Raw genomic sequence first — 15,156 nt, 5'->3', positions numbered from 1 at the left:
ATAGATCTCTCAATTTAATAAGACTCAAATCAGACAAAAGAAATATTAGTTTTTGAAAAATCAACCATCATACTTTAATCATATATTTTATATCTTTGAATTTAATACATTTTTTTTATTAAACTCATAGAACTGTATGTTTCACAATATAATATGAAATATTTTTAAAAACATTATATTTGATTTGAGTGAAAATCAAAATGAAAACAAACAAACATTAAAATTCTACTTAAAAATATTCAAAAAATGTAATGAGACAATTGATTAAAATCAATTTCTAATATAAATAGACAAACTATTAGGCAGAATCATTTGTATACCATCACTTACAAAACACGAACATTACTTCTATTTACATAATTGGTTTTGAAAAAAATATTTTAAAACTATTAAACCACAAAACATATATTTTTTACATTTGTACATTTCTTTCATAACTTTTACAATTAATGTTTGAAACAATCAGAAAATCTTTAGTTTAAAACAGTTTTATATATTAATAAAAATTTTTGTTATATTCAATAATAACTGATAAAAATTTTATATTTCCAAGACACATGTAGCATTTCAGTTTTTATGTCTAAAATTTAAACAAATATAAAATTATATTTTGAACAAAGAAAAAATATTTATTTAAACACAAATATACAATAAAAGATAAAAGCAGACATTTCAAAATCTTTTATATTCAAACATTCCCTAAATCCCCTCCTCTCAAGGTAGTTAGATTTATATGTATGGACAAAATATTCGATTCTTTTACTCCGATACATATTAGTAGCTATTTAAGCTTCATAACATCAAAAAAAAACAAAAAACAATAAAATAAAGAATTATTTTTTATTTCACTACTGATAGATAACATCCCAAGAAATCTGTTTCATTTTTAAAAAACATATAAAGCGGAACTGCTGCCATGTCATAACATTTTTACAAATTGCCTAATTATTAGAACTCTATTTTTCAATTTACAATAATATTTTAAACCTAATTAAAATTCATATTGTTATCCTATGTAGAACAAATACTTTTATGATTATAATTTCTTATAAATATAAGGAATATTTAATGTTACATTGATATTCCAGTACTTCAAAGAAAAAGGTTATTTTTCAAATATATAAAGTGTTAGTTATGCATTTTTTTAAAAATGGTTTTGTCCATAGACTGGTTATTTCATTTGAAATTTTTAAAATACAAAAAATATTTTCAAAAATTTAAATTTAAGAAGCAATGACATATGACATGATATAAATCTGAGAAAGTACTGAAAACATTTACAAATATTATCTTTAAAATCGATAGATCTTATTTCAGAAAATAAATTGAAACATATGAACATGAAACAAAAGTAATTGTTACTGAAATTTAGAATACCTTTCATATCAAATGGATAAAATATATTTGACTCTGAATACTCTAGGAATTGTTCATTGAAAAACCTATAAAGCCAACACAACCTTAGTAGCCACCATGACTTGCTTTCTTTGATTTGGGAAATATGACATTATTTTATATATCTCGAACAGTCTTCCACAAAATTTGTACAATAAACATATTGTTAAACATCCTAATCAGTTCAACAGTTATCTATTGAATACTTTATTAAAATTTCTTTAGAATTTAAAAACACCAGATTTCAATTTCTGATTACAGAAAATTTATTTACTAACTTCATACATTTGGGTTCTCTAATTAATAAATGAATGGAAAATTGAAATCAGAAAGGTTTTTAAATTAAATTGATCTAAACTGAACAAAATTTCAGAAAATTCATCAAGATTTAAATTTTATTTAAGAATAACGTAGTACAAATCCTTATAATGTAGAACATATAAAAAAATATGCCTTATGAAAAAAATTTATGTATGAAGTGCTAAAAAAGAAATCATTTATTAAAATGCTGAAATAGATAGTCTCAAAGTCTATTTTAACAGACCACAACTGTATCTCAAAATTCTTTGGCTGCAAAAGTGGCAACAAACCAACATTTTGCTTAATTAAAGTTAGCACACTAAAGATATTGTGCTGTTAATTAATTTCTTTATAATAATCCCAGAAAAGGAGTATAAGTAAGCTCTTTGTCAAGGTTTAAACCTTTTTAAATGCAAAAAGAATTAAAGAAAAAAGTGGTATTTTTCCATTAGTCCAACAGCAGCTAAAAAAAATATGAGTCAAATGTGCCACTTTTCCATTAACAGGAATTACTAAATGTGTCTAGTATAAAAACCCTTTCATTGCAAAGTATGTGGCCTTAAGAAAAGGTTTCTATACATAGAATATCTGTCTAGATTTTGTGGATTGGCATAGTTAAGTTTTTATTAGAAATAGATATTTTGCACCTACCTAATATATTTATATAGTTTGTCAGTAACTGCTGTTAAACTAATGAAAAGTAACAAAAATGCTACCTTTAAAAATAACATTTTCTTTTATTTCTTAATCACAAAAAATTAAAGCTAGTTTGTTAACTGCTTCCAGTTTAAGCAGTAAAAAACAACAAATCAAACATATATATATATTTTTACACAATTAGTTTATGCATAAAAAATATGCTTGAAAAGCAATATGACACAAAAACAACACTATAAATAGTACAACATCCATAGGTTATTTCCAAAGGATTTACAACAGTTAAAAATTAGTTGATATATACAAATTTGCACATATTAAGAGAACACATGTATTAATGCAATAAAAGGAACAATAGTATCAAAATAAGAGTGACTAGAGTATAGAAAATGAGTTAATCACTAAAATACTTTACTAAGAAAAAATATCTCCGTTAATTTTAATTAAAAAATTTTTAAGGGAAATTTATAAAATAGAAGATAAAGAAATATAATTTTTTTTATCAATGAATGATATTCTTACAACATTAGGGAAAATGTTGCAAGAATAAAGCTTGAGCCAATGGCACCTATCACAACATGTTTTATGGAAAATTTTTAGACAAGCATCTAACAATTTAGCAATGTAAATGCAAATATATTTTTTTCCCAGAACATTTTAGAAAGTGCAAAATTAAATGATGACACATCGGTTATCTCTTCGAAACCAAAATCTTCGGCGTCTTTTATCTTGTAAAGGTGGTTGATTTCTGTAAAACACAAAAAAATATAATTTAAACACCATGAATTAAAAATTTTCTTGATATAAATTTTAATATAAATTGAAGCCTGCATAGAAATGAACAAAATGTAATATGAAAACAACAATTATTAATCCATTTAGGAGGAAAAAAATTGTAAATTAAAAGGGTTTTACATTAAAAAAAAAAAAAAAAAACTTAGATTCATCAGTTAAAATGTTAATCAGTTTCATTTATTGCTTAATATTTTATATTGTAAATTATGATATTTAACTAATTAAAAAAAAAACAGATTTTTTAGAGAAAGCAGAAGTTATTTTGCTGCATTCACCATTAATAAATACAGAAGTGGAAAATAAAATTCCAACACCAAATATATATATATGTTGTTTAAAGAAGTATTAAAATTTTAAAATATTCTGCAAGTATTGTCAAAAGTATACTTAACACCTAGACAAAATTGTTGCCAGAGATATTTTTCTGAAAGCAATAATGCGGGAATACCAAGATATAATAAGCACTAAGAAACTAATTAAAGGGCAGATGACTATGTGAATATCCAAAATTTGTCAGAGAATCAATTTGAAGCTGGGTTTATGTCCATGTCACATCATAAAGTATATCTTAGACCGATGTTTTTGTTCCAAATGTTTTATCATGTTAATTGTTTTTCTTAGAATTCTCAAAGTATTAATTAATATCACACACACGCACACAAATAACTGTTTAAATGTCTAAATCAAATGTAGTTAAGTTGATGTACAAGACCTATTTCTACCTTGAAGTTATTAATGGTTCAGTGTCTGATACAAACTTTTGATGACCATTTTTGAATATAGGTATTTGAATACAGGCCCCTAATGAAAATAAAAGATTTTAAGAGAAATTTGGAATAATATTAAGATCATCCTGCTGTTATCTTGATGGACTTGAATACAGATTGATGCATTAGCAAGCTGATGTAACAACTTGTTTTTGAATTTCATTATTTCAAAATAAAAATAGTAAACCACATACCATGAATGCAGTCTGATATATCAATACCCTACCACAACAACCATTAGTGAACATAATACAAAACAGCTCCTTCTCCTTCACACTGTGCAAAAATTGTTGATCTTACTGAACAGGTGCAAGAATCATGGTTGTTTGGTTAGTGAGATTTAATGGTGAAAAATCCATATTTAACTAAACTGTATCAAATGCGAGGTATAAAAGAAATCCGAGTAGTAAAAAACAAAAAACAAAAAAAGTCTTTTGTGAGTATTACAAATGATAAATTTTATAGTAAAAGTAATGAATATTAAAAAATGAGCAAAAATATCATGAAATGAAAATATTTTTTTTCCTCCTCAACAGTGTTCAGGATGAGAAAAAATCCACTTGACATTGAAAGGAAATTTAATTTCAACTTAGAAGTAAAAAAAAAAAAAAAAAAAAAAAAAAACTAATTAACTACTAAGTAGTAATAAGTTAACTAATTAAGTAATAAAAACAACAAACAAAAAAAATGTTATTCTATTAGCAAATGGTCATAAAAATTGACTTTAAAAAAAAAACTTAGTGTTCTTTTTAGTGCTAGTCACTGACACGGATATTTAAAGACAAAGTATAAAAGATACTAAATTAAACTCAATGAAAAGAATTTTTAATTTTTATTTCAATGAACCTTTATCAGAAGAAATAATAAAGGATTGCTGCTGTTCACCAATAAGAAGTGGTTTCAATAGAATTTCAATCAATAGTTCCACTTGCACCATGATTAACAATGAAATTGTGTCATCTGCAATTCACTGGCATCCAGAATGGCAGATGACACAATTTCATTGTCAGTTTTGTTATGGGAAATATTGCTTACTGCCCTTCAGAGGAACAAAATCAGAGGTGATGATTTTACTTCATTACTAACTATGGGATAATTTGCTTCAGTTGAACAGAATCACCAATCTGCATACTAATAGAAACTGAAGCCTTAAAGGCAAGATTGACTGAAACCTATTTTTTCTTCTTTTGAATTTGATGGGCTTTTGTTAATAATTATAGTTTTGTTTGTTCTTTCAAATTTTTCTTCGTAATTATTTAAAAATTAAATAAATCATGTAAAATTTAAATTTAATTAGAGTTCAGCATGAATTCCTTTTGTTCAGTATGAATAGCTGATAAATTAGGTAGAACAAAATAAAAAAAATAATCCATATCAGTAGGAACTATATGTGTTTAGTTTGTTGTAGTCAGTGGTATACAGTATGTCTACTGACTTTATCCGTCTTTCATAAAGAATGTGTCCTTGATTACAGATTCATAGCTAGTTACAGCAGAAGGTGCTTTAAATTTTGATAATTTTTTTACCTTAAAGAAATAAAATCTATTGTTTTATTTTAAATTCAATAATTTCTTTTTCAAACTACCTGGACGAACAAAATTTAAAAAATGAAGCATGATTTCCTTCACATTTCACAAACTTTTTTTAGGAGTTACACTGCTAATTACTGTTAACCTTTTTATCACAATGAGCACAAGTAATGGTTCCATAGCAAGTAACATTTGCGTGTCTAAAATGCTGGCAATTAAAACAATGGAGTGGATTTGGTATGTAAGGTTTTGCTGTTTATTCATGTAATTTGCTATAATGGATTGAGATGTTTTGGAGGATGGATGTTAAGAGGAAGGAAACACATCTTGTATTTCCCTTCTGTTGGTGCATTAAAACTTTACCACAAGAATATGCACTCTGGAAAAGTTCAAATTATGAAACTGAACAATAAATTTCATATTATAGAAAAATGAATTCCATTACAAGGAAAAAAAAAGACTCACTGGAAGATAGATTTGGAACTTTCTAGTATTATAGAAGGAAATGAATTTCTTTTTGGTTATTCCATATCAAATTATATTGACATTGGCATCATTCACCATGAAGCCTAATAAGATAAGGCAACACTGGGTCTGGAAATTTCCAGGATCAGCATTTACTTTAGTGCTTTTAATTAAAGCCCTTGTAGCTTTCTCCAAGTATGTAATTTCCTCCCTTGAACCTCAGCAGATTAACTACTAATATAGCTAACTATCAGTTGAATAGATATATCGGGGATCACAATATATCAGTCTCCTAATGTATTACCAAGCAAGTCCAATGAGTTATCAAGCACATGGAAATTTTAGCTATTCATGAGAAATAAGAAACAAATATAATGACAGTAACTTCTCATGGAGAGCTTTTTTATTCACTACCAAAGAATGGAAGTAAATAATAGAAGATGCACAGGAAAGCAGAACGTGAATTAAGAAAAATATTTGGGAAACTCAGGATTTGGGCATCCATTCTTATTTACAGAAAGGAAGCTCTTAATTTACAGAAAGGAAGCTCTTAATTTACAGAAAGTAAGCTCTTAAAGGAATAAGAATCATAGATAGCAATCCTACAGAATCACATCTGACACTTATATAAATAAATATATACCCAATTTCATTCAACAATACAATATCTACAAGGGTTTCTAAGAAATAATTCTATTATTTTTTTTGTAACTTAAAGTCTACTTTTTTCCCTTTTAAGCCTTTGAAATTTTAATAACTTTGAAATTTTACTGCAATATGTAAGCTATATTATTTTCATTCATTTGGCATTCCTTACCAGTGTCGCATTTTTCTTTATGTCAGTATATATATTTTCTAAGGAAAAAAACATATAAGAATCCCTCAAAGAAGAGTCAGTTCCCACTTAAAAGCTACGTAACTCATAAATTAATATGACCTTCATCAAAATGTAATGAACAGTTTTAATGAATTATATTTGTTTTGATGTTTTGTTTTTTCAAGTAATATTGATAACATAACTGAATATCCTGGTTCCAAAATATAAGAAAGGGATACATTGCTTTTATCTATGTATTTATAAAGAATTTCAATATTTGACTATAAGGAAGATTACAATGGAAGTATAATGCAGATAACACATTTAATTTATTTAAAACTAGCCGCCTTTGGCGACCAGCCGGTTCGCCAATCTTAACGCTCGTTAAATTTTAATAGTTAAATATTTTATGTAATTCCTACTTCATAAAAATATTTCAAAATTTCAAATTTCAATTCACTCATAATATTATAAAGACCTTCAGTCATAAAGTAATCTGTATCTCTCTAATTTTCTGTTAGCTCCCGTAGAATTTAGGCTTTACATTAAATTAAAGTGTAAATGATTAATCTGCAATTAATATAATAATTAATATAACTTTCAGTAAATATTTTTTACTGAAACAAAGCATTTTTTTTTAATAATATGATTACTGATAATAGAGTCACTGAGCGTTTAAACTTTATGGGCACTAAAGAATATCTTTCTTAATTTATGTATTATCTCAAGAATTTGTCAACAAAATTTTCTCAGATTCTTCATGAACAGATCGATTCATTAACAAGGTTTCATTTTAAATGCATCAAACACTAAGAAAATAAAATGAATCGTTTAAAATAATCGGTCGAAAACAGGTTTAAAAAAACTACTTAAAAAACGATGTACTTAAATCTATTAGCATATACAAAAAATATATATAACTAACATAAATACAATTTAATTACAAAAGCATGCAACTAACCTAAAAATAATTTAAATCGTCCGCTGATAATGGTTGTCATGGCAACAATCGGAACAGAATGCGCATGCGTGAATTTTCTTCGCCAATTACGGTAACGCAAATGCGTGAATTTTTCTACGCCAGTTGGGGTAACGCTATGCAAATTATGCATTTTTAATTTCCTTTATTCTGTGTTATTTTAATTCAAAAGTACTTCAGAATGAATCTGAAACATGGATTAATTAACAATGTTTAATTTTAAATGCATAAAACATTAAGAAAATAAACAGAATCGTTTGAAATAATCCGCCGAAAAACGTTAACCCTAGCCTCATTTCTGTTTGGAGAAAAAAAATCGAAGCCTTACTCATTGGTGGGGAAAATGGAAGATTTTTTTGGCGAAAAAGTTGGCGGTGGAGAAAATGGAAGATTTTTTTGGCCGGAAAGTTAGTTTTTAATTAATAATTTAAATTCTAATTAAAATTTTTAAAAAAGGGACCCCAGGTGCACATTCCCGACCTCTAAGGTATACATGTACCAAATTTGATAGCTGTATATCAAATGACCTTGCCTGTAGAGCGCCAACACACACACACACACACACATTGAGCTTTATTATAAGTATAGATTTTATAGACAGAATTATTTTTGAATTGAAAGAACTAAAAAAATGTCTGTCAATACTAAAATAATTTTAACATAACTTTCTCAGATAAGCAATAAAAAATATTTAAATAGAGATATAAAATTAAAGAAAATTCAAAGGTCATTCAAAATCATGCTTTAGCTGATAATTATTTCAATAAAAATCCCTTTTAACTTCATAATAAAAGGATTATAGCACATCATCAACAATTTATAATACAAATAATTACAAATAAATGGAAATGTTAAGAGTTACAAAAAAAATTTAAATACATATTTCTCTATAAAGTACAATATTTTTATAAAATTTAATATAAAAATAGAAATGTGATACAATAATAATAATAATAATAATAAAACTGTCAACAGAATTTGCCTATTTTTTTCTATGAAAAAAAAACAGCTAAAAATACTGTGATAAACTATACTCAAATTTTCAGCAACTATATCTGCTTTAAATATTATTAAATGCTTATTTACCTTATTATCTTAACCACTTCATGAAAAGCAGCATCAACATTCAAAGGAGGATCTTTAGCACTAGTTTCAATATATGGTATCTTTAAAAAAAAAAATAATAATAATTTGAAGTATTCTAAGAGTCATTCATTAATAGAACATAAATTATCATAAATGAAATTATATCTAAATTATTACAAAACAATTAAAATACTGATGACCTATTGAATTTATTATTTTCCGGAAACTAGTAATAATCAAAAAATTTCACTTCATAGTATAACAATATAGGTTTAAAGTAAAACTGCCATTAAAAATAAAAATTTAGAATTCATTAATAAGACAAAACATAAAAGTAATATGCTTTTTCAATCTACCTAATTTAGAAATCAGTACTTTTTTTTAAATAATTTATTATTATTTTTACAAATTCAGCACCTAAAAGAAAAATTAAAAAAAAAAAAAAAATGCTTAAAATAATAGTTATGTAGAATAAAATTTCACAAAATAAATTGAAAATTTAAAAATATATATAATTAGAATAAGAATAATACTTTTTTTTTGTATTCATAGACAGTTGAAGTATGTTAATCACCTATCTGAACAAAGATCTCTTTAATTAGTCTTTTTTTAAAAATCTTCTTTTTTAGAAGTACATCACATTTCTATTATTATCTTGCCTTAATTACTATATCACATATTTTAATTTACTTATCATTTTGCATTAAATGATAATACCATCAATATCAGCTAAAGACTTATGCTTTAGATATATAATCATCTAATATGCAAGTTTTCCAACTTTATTAGATTTTTTATCATTTCAAGAAATGAGTGCAAAGTTTTTTTTTTTTTTTTTTTTTTTAGCAATTATTACTTTTACTACTCAAATATAGTCTAATAAGTTTATATATTATACTATTCTTATTTTTAGTTGAAACTTGATATATGCATAACAAATCCATTTTTCTTCCAAATGATTAAAAAAATCATTTGAATTTCTTAATTAACAGTAAATGATGTTAAATCTAATACAGTCACTTATGCTACACAATTGTCAGAATATTTGACTGTCATTTGTATATTGCATGTGTATGGATATCCCTTATACATGCAAACATTTATTTTTCAGATAATTTATTTCTCATTCATTTGCCAATAACTAATATCCAATCAATCTATTTTATAGAAATATTCTTTATTTATTAAACACTTTCATTTTTTTCGGACACCAAATCTTATTACTGTAGATGATTTTCATTGTAGAAAAACTTCATCACCATTTTTTAGAGTCTTAGCCTGGAAAGCTTTAAAAAGGTTAAGCCTCTGTTTAATTTAGCTTCATAATATTATATTTTATATATTTTGACAATGGAATAGCTAGCAATGGCCAACACTTGAATATTACTAAGCCAATAATACAAGACCCTGATTATTAATACATATCTGTAAGACTTATCATTTATTTGAATACTAGATTATAATCATTATTTTGCCAAACACTGCAATCAAATCAAGCATAACTTGTATGTTAGTGAATCAAATAATTAAATTTGACATTTAATATACAATTTCCATCAAATCACTTAAATGACCAGCAAATTAAATTTTCTTTAAAAAATATCTGCACAAATAAAAATATAAAAACATTTACAAATGATAAATTTTAATTATTAAACATAATCAAATATTTACTTTCAAACAAGCAGCCAATTCTTTCCCCTGTTCTTCAGGTACTTTTCGTAAATGTACCAAATCGACTTTATTTGCAACAAGCAACATTGGATAAGAATCTCTAAAAAAAATTTTAAAAACAAAATAAATTATATGAAGGAAATATTGTTTGTTAAATGTTTAATATCCTTATTTTTTCAGGAAAGAAAATTTTATTAAAAATATTCAGTAATTTCACAGAAACATTAATAAGATATTTTTAGCATAAGTTATGTCTTGAATTCTTTCATCTTGAGAAAAAAAATAATATCAGCATTGTTTCAAAACATATTTTATTACAAAATTACAGAAATTTAAAAAGTTATTGGATTCAGTAAATTTAAAAGCAATAATGAAAGCAAACTCTGCTGCTAATAAAAATGAATACATGTGTGTTGGTGCCTAGAGGCCAGATTATTCAGCCTACAGGTACCAATTTTGGCATATATATATGCCTAGGAGGATAAAAAATGTGCACCTTAGAACAATTTAAAAAAAAAATTAATTACATAAAGGATTAATTTTTAATCCTTAATTTTTATTCAATTAAAAATTAAGCTAAATTTTGGTATTTTTCTACAATAACTATTTAAATTATTATTGCACAAAGATAAATTTTACACTATTTCAAAATTTAAAAAAAATTGTCTTGTTAATGATATCAATTTAATGTTTGTGCAAATTTTTCCTAAATCTTTTCAATTTTTCAAAAGTATTTTTTTTTTTTTTTTTTTTTTTTTTTTTTGCCTGATTTCCAATAATAGATTACATTGCTTCCTGAAATTTAAATAGTTTTCAATGTTTCATCAAATATACTATCACAAATTTTTTTTCCATTATTAAAACTTAAAGAAGAAGTTTTCTGTTTGATATATGTGCAGTTAGGTTACACAAGGAATAAAAAAAAATGAAATCGCAATATCACAAAATTTATAAAATAGGTGCATAGCATAATGCTTCCGTTAGAAAGTTTCATATACACAATGAACAGAACATATGTAAGACAAAATAACACAGCTTTATTGTCAGACAATTTAGTGGAATCATAGAATTGTAAAAAATAATTTATCTGAAATAAAATGCAACTAATATTCCTGGCAAACCAGCTGATCGCTTGAGGCAACAAGTAATAAATAAAATATACATTAGGTAGAAAGAAACACAACCTCTTATAAAATATGCATAACAGGTAATCTAAACTAAACTAACCAAAATGCAAAAAGTCTCTCTTATGTGCCTTATGCAAAATATAAAAATACTTTTATATCTACAATCAAAGTATTATTTATATTTAATTGATAGATATCATATTAGAATACTATGATAACATACTGAATACTGTCATGCACATATTAAAAGCTGAAGGAGCATTTTACAACTACATAAATAAAATCTTTCTTGAACTGTCAAATATAAAAGAAAAGTAATAAATTGATATGTCATAGCACCTTCACAATTACATTATTGAAAAAAAAACATCCTTTGAATTTTATTTTACTAATAAACAGCCCACAAGGGATTTAATCTTAAAATCTACCAATTTACATTCAAACCAATGATTTTTGTAACACCTCTACTTGTTAAATCATCAGATTCTCTGCTAACATAATCCAAATATTACACGAAAAAAATTATACTGAGTAAAATGAAGTAAACTCTTTTTAAAAATGTATATGATTTTGGAATACTGTAAAACTGTCAACAACAACAAAAACCCATTAATGGAATTCAGGAAAGAATGAAAACTTCTTCCATTATATGAGAGGTTTGATCAATATTCTACATTTCTTCCAATTCATTTTTGAAATGGAATTATAAATTTTTTCATTAATTTTTGAATTCCGTATTTGTATGATATTCTAGAAAGAGAAACATTGTTATAAGAATTAATGGCAAAGTTAAGCTTATTTTATCTTGTAGCATAAACCAGTAAAAACATTCTTCAACTTCAACAAGAAAAAATATTCCAAATGGGAAAAGAAATATGGACACAAATCTGAATTCAGGTAAGTTGGAATGCCATTATACATCTATGCACATTGAATAATGACACCAATTTTGTTCTAATAGCAAACAAACAAAAAACACTTCTAATATGGCCGCTAAGAAAACCTGAAAATTACTGAATCAAATATAAAATGCTGCCAAAATAATTAACAGCATAACAATTGCTTCAAAATACAGTGTGTAATTCATAAAAAAATAATTATGACAAGATAAATTAAATAATACTTTTGAATAACACATATATTTTGATAATGAATACATGCATATAAAAGCAGCACTTTGCAGAAAAACATTTGAAACTGACCAAGATATAAGATCTGAAGAATTGTTCTCTCAAACACATGTTGATGCCCAATAATTGAGATCAACAAAATACAAAATGAAAACTGTAAGACAGATGAAAAGGAAATAGGATGTCAAAAAACTGTCAAGAACAGCAAGTCCAAAGGGCAATCAAATAAAAAAGAAAATCAATACAAATAGTGATACAAAAGTCAAATGAATAGAATTTTATCCATCAGTTATCTGAAATCATATATTGACAATTACCTGAAGAATTTTTTAAACAACATGATCGATTTTTATTCTCCTATTTAATTTGTTTTTCATTTTCAATTATTTGATTAAAAATTGATAATATTATGGAGGTGTCTATAGAAATTGCATAAAAATTAAATTTTTCATATTCTTAATGAATTGTTCAAATTTTCATAAAAATTTGTGATAAATTGATGATTAGTTAACAAGCAATTCTTCAACAAATGACCCTTTCCATTGAATAGACTATGATTTTTTAAAAACTAATTGCTTAATATAAAAATTGATTTAAAAAAAATTTACCTGTCTTTAACACGTAGAATTTGAGTATGAAAGTGGCGTATATTTTCAAAACTTTGTTTGTCAGTAACAGAATATACAAGCAAAAAGCCATCTCCTTTTCGCATATACTGTTCTCTCATGGCACTAAATTCTTCTTGACCTGCAGTATCCAACACTAAGAAGACAAAGGAAACATAATAATAAAGAACAAGAAATAAAAAAGTTATTTCATTTATTTTATTTTTAAGGCCAGAATATTAATTACTTTAAAATATATTTTATTAACATGATAATTCTAAAATTAAACCTAAAATGCAAACTTCTATCATTTTACAAATATCAACTTATTTTTTAATATATAACATAATACAAATCTTTAAGATCTTAATCAGAAAAATTTAATAAACAAACAAAAAAAATAATGCAAAAAAACATTAAAAAAGCTAGGAATTTTACTTTTATTATTTTACTTTTATATTTCAATTATGTAAATTGAAATACTTATAATTATGTAAATTCCAATAAGACAGGAAATAAGGAATTTATAAGGATAAAAATATGAAATTCCCACATTTCTTCAGTCACTAAATAAATATAATAAACCGGAAATAAAACAATTTTCTATTTATTATCATTATCGTAGGCAAAAATAATTATCACAATAATATCAGAAAAATAATGCATTTATAATCTTACCGTCTAAGATGCACCACTGCCCATCTACTTCAGTGTGCTGTATGTAAGAATCTTCGATTGTAGGGTCATAATCAGTAACAAACATTTTTTGAAAGAATTGAATGGTTAAAGCGGACTTTCCAACACCTCCATCTCCTACTACAACCAACTTGTAGGTTGTAAGATTATCATTCGGTGGTTTTGACATTTTCAGATATATACTTCAAATTACAACGAAATCAAATCCCTTTGCAGGCAGATCTTTTAAGTGTCTGTAATAGATTTGAATATAATTTTCGTCCAATAGCTGAAAGAGGAAAAAATAAATAAATAAATAAAATAAAAAAAATTAGTAGAGAAAGAAAATATAAATTATTTAATTTTCGTGAATCAAAACGAATAGCGTAACTAATATAAACAAACGTTAAATAGTAAACAATATGTTATGATATTTTTTACGTGGGTGATGACATACATATGATTTCAAATTTAAGACGTGCATCAAATATTGTCACATAAAAAAAATGTATGGAAATGAATTTACTGTTTGGAGATGCAGAACTAAAGCTGCATTTCTATGAAGAGACGAAAACAGTATAATTCAAGAAAATGAATACCTATAATCCCAGATGGTGCGATGAAATTTTGTAGCAGAAAAAAATATGGCTGGTTTTGTTTTGTTTCTGTTTAATGGTCAAGGAAATGCCAAACCAATTATCTAAATTTCCTTAAAAACATTTCCTTCTTCAAGAATGTATTTGATAAAAAATAAAATAGTTTCTTGTTAATATAATTGCATCTTAAAATCAAATCTTGAAAGAACTGTATTTGTCAAACGATAATTTTTAATTCTTTATTTTTCTTTTTTTCTTTTACTTATTCTATTCTGAGGAATTAAAATTCAATGTTAGTAATTTTTTTGCTGTTGCTCTCATTGTCAAAATACCAAAAAATAGTGAAAAATCTTGAAAAATACATTAAAGTCTGAATAAATATATGTGTATGTTTGTGTATGTGAGAGAGAACTTCCGTTCGTATTCTGTAAAGCCTTAAAACTCTTTTAAGTCTTCATTTCAATTTTTAAATTTAAGCTCTGCAACATCACGAATTGTTTTCATTTAGTAATATTTGTTCTTATCACAGTCCATTATCATTTCTTTCATATTTTTGAAT

At 25.2% G+C, this 15,156-nt stretch overlaps 1 protein-coding gene across 2 annotated transcripts; it reads right to left on the bottom strand.

Annotated features, from left to right (window-relative positions):
- Positions 1-190: 190 nt before the first annotated feature.
- Positions 191-14,684, bottom strand: LOC129966714 (ras-related protein M-Ras-like). 2 transcript variants are annotated; one of them, XM_056081238.1, is made up of 6 exons: positions 14,601-14,684; positions 14,005-14,290; positions 13,330-13,483; positions 10,465-10,564; positions 8,791-8,870; positions 192-3,100 (listed from the first exon to the last, which is right to left on the bottom strand). In XM_056081238.1, the coding sequence occupies exons 2-6, from the start codon at positions 14,189-14,191 to the stop codon at positions 3,025-3,027; spliced, it is 597 nt and encodes a 198-aa protein (XP_055937213.1). In that variant the 5' UTR covers positions 14,192-14,290; positions 14,601-14,684; the 3' UTR covers positions 192-3,024. The 2 variants fall into 2 exon arrangements, with proteins under 2 accessions (XP_055937214.1, XP_055937213.1); XM_056081239.1 differs by lacking the exon at positions 14,601-14,684 and having other exon boundaries at positions 191-3,100; positions 14,005-14,193.
- Between the last annotated feature and the right edge of the window lie 472 nt (positions 14,685-15,156).

The sequence above is a fragment of the Argiope bruennichi genome, chromosome 4 (assembly GCF_947563725.1).
Source record: "Argiope bruennichi chromosome 4, qqArgBrue1.1, whole genome shotgun sequence".
In the NCBI taxonomy this organism is placed as follows: Eukaryota; Metazoa; Arthropoda; class Arachnida; order Araneae; family Araneidae; genus Argiope; species Argiope bruennichi.
Note: the sequence above shows the minus strand (reverse complement) of the source record. Positions and strands in the feature narration are given on the sequence as shown.

Bases quoted from the DNA above. Each gene is read 5' to 3' on its own strand.
- LOC129966714 (XM_056081238.1), bottom strand. From the start codon at position 14,191: ATGTCAAAACCACCGAATGATAATCTTACAACCTACAAGTTGGTTGTA. The intron at 10,565-13,329 runs GTAAATTTTTTT...AATTTTTTTTAG, and splicing joins ATTCTACGTGTTAAAGACAG to AGATTCTTATCCAATGTTGC. The intron at 8,871-10,464 runs GTAAATATTTGA...TTTTTTTTAAAG, and splicing joins AATTGGCTGCTTGTTTGAAA to ATACCATATATTGAAACTAG.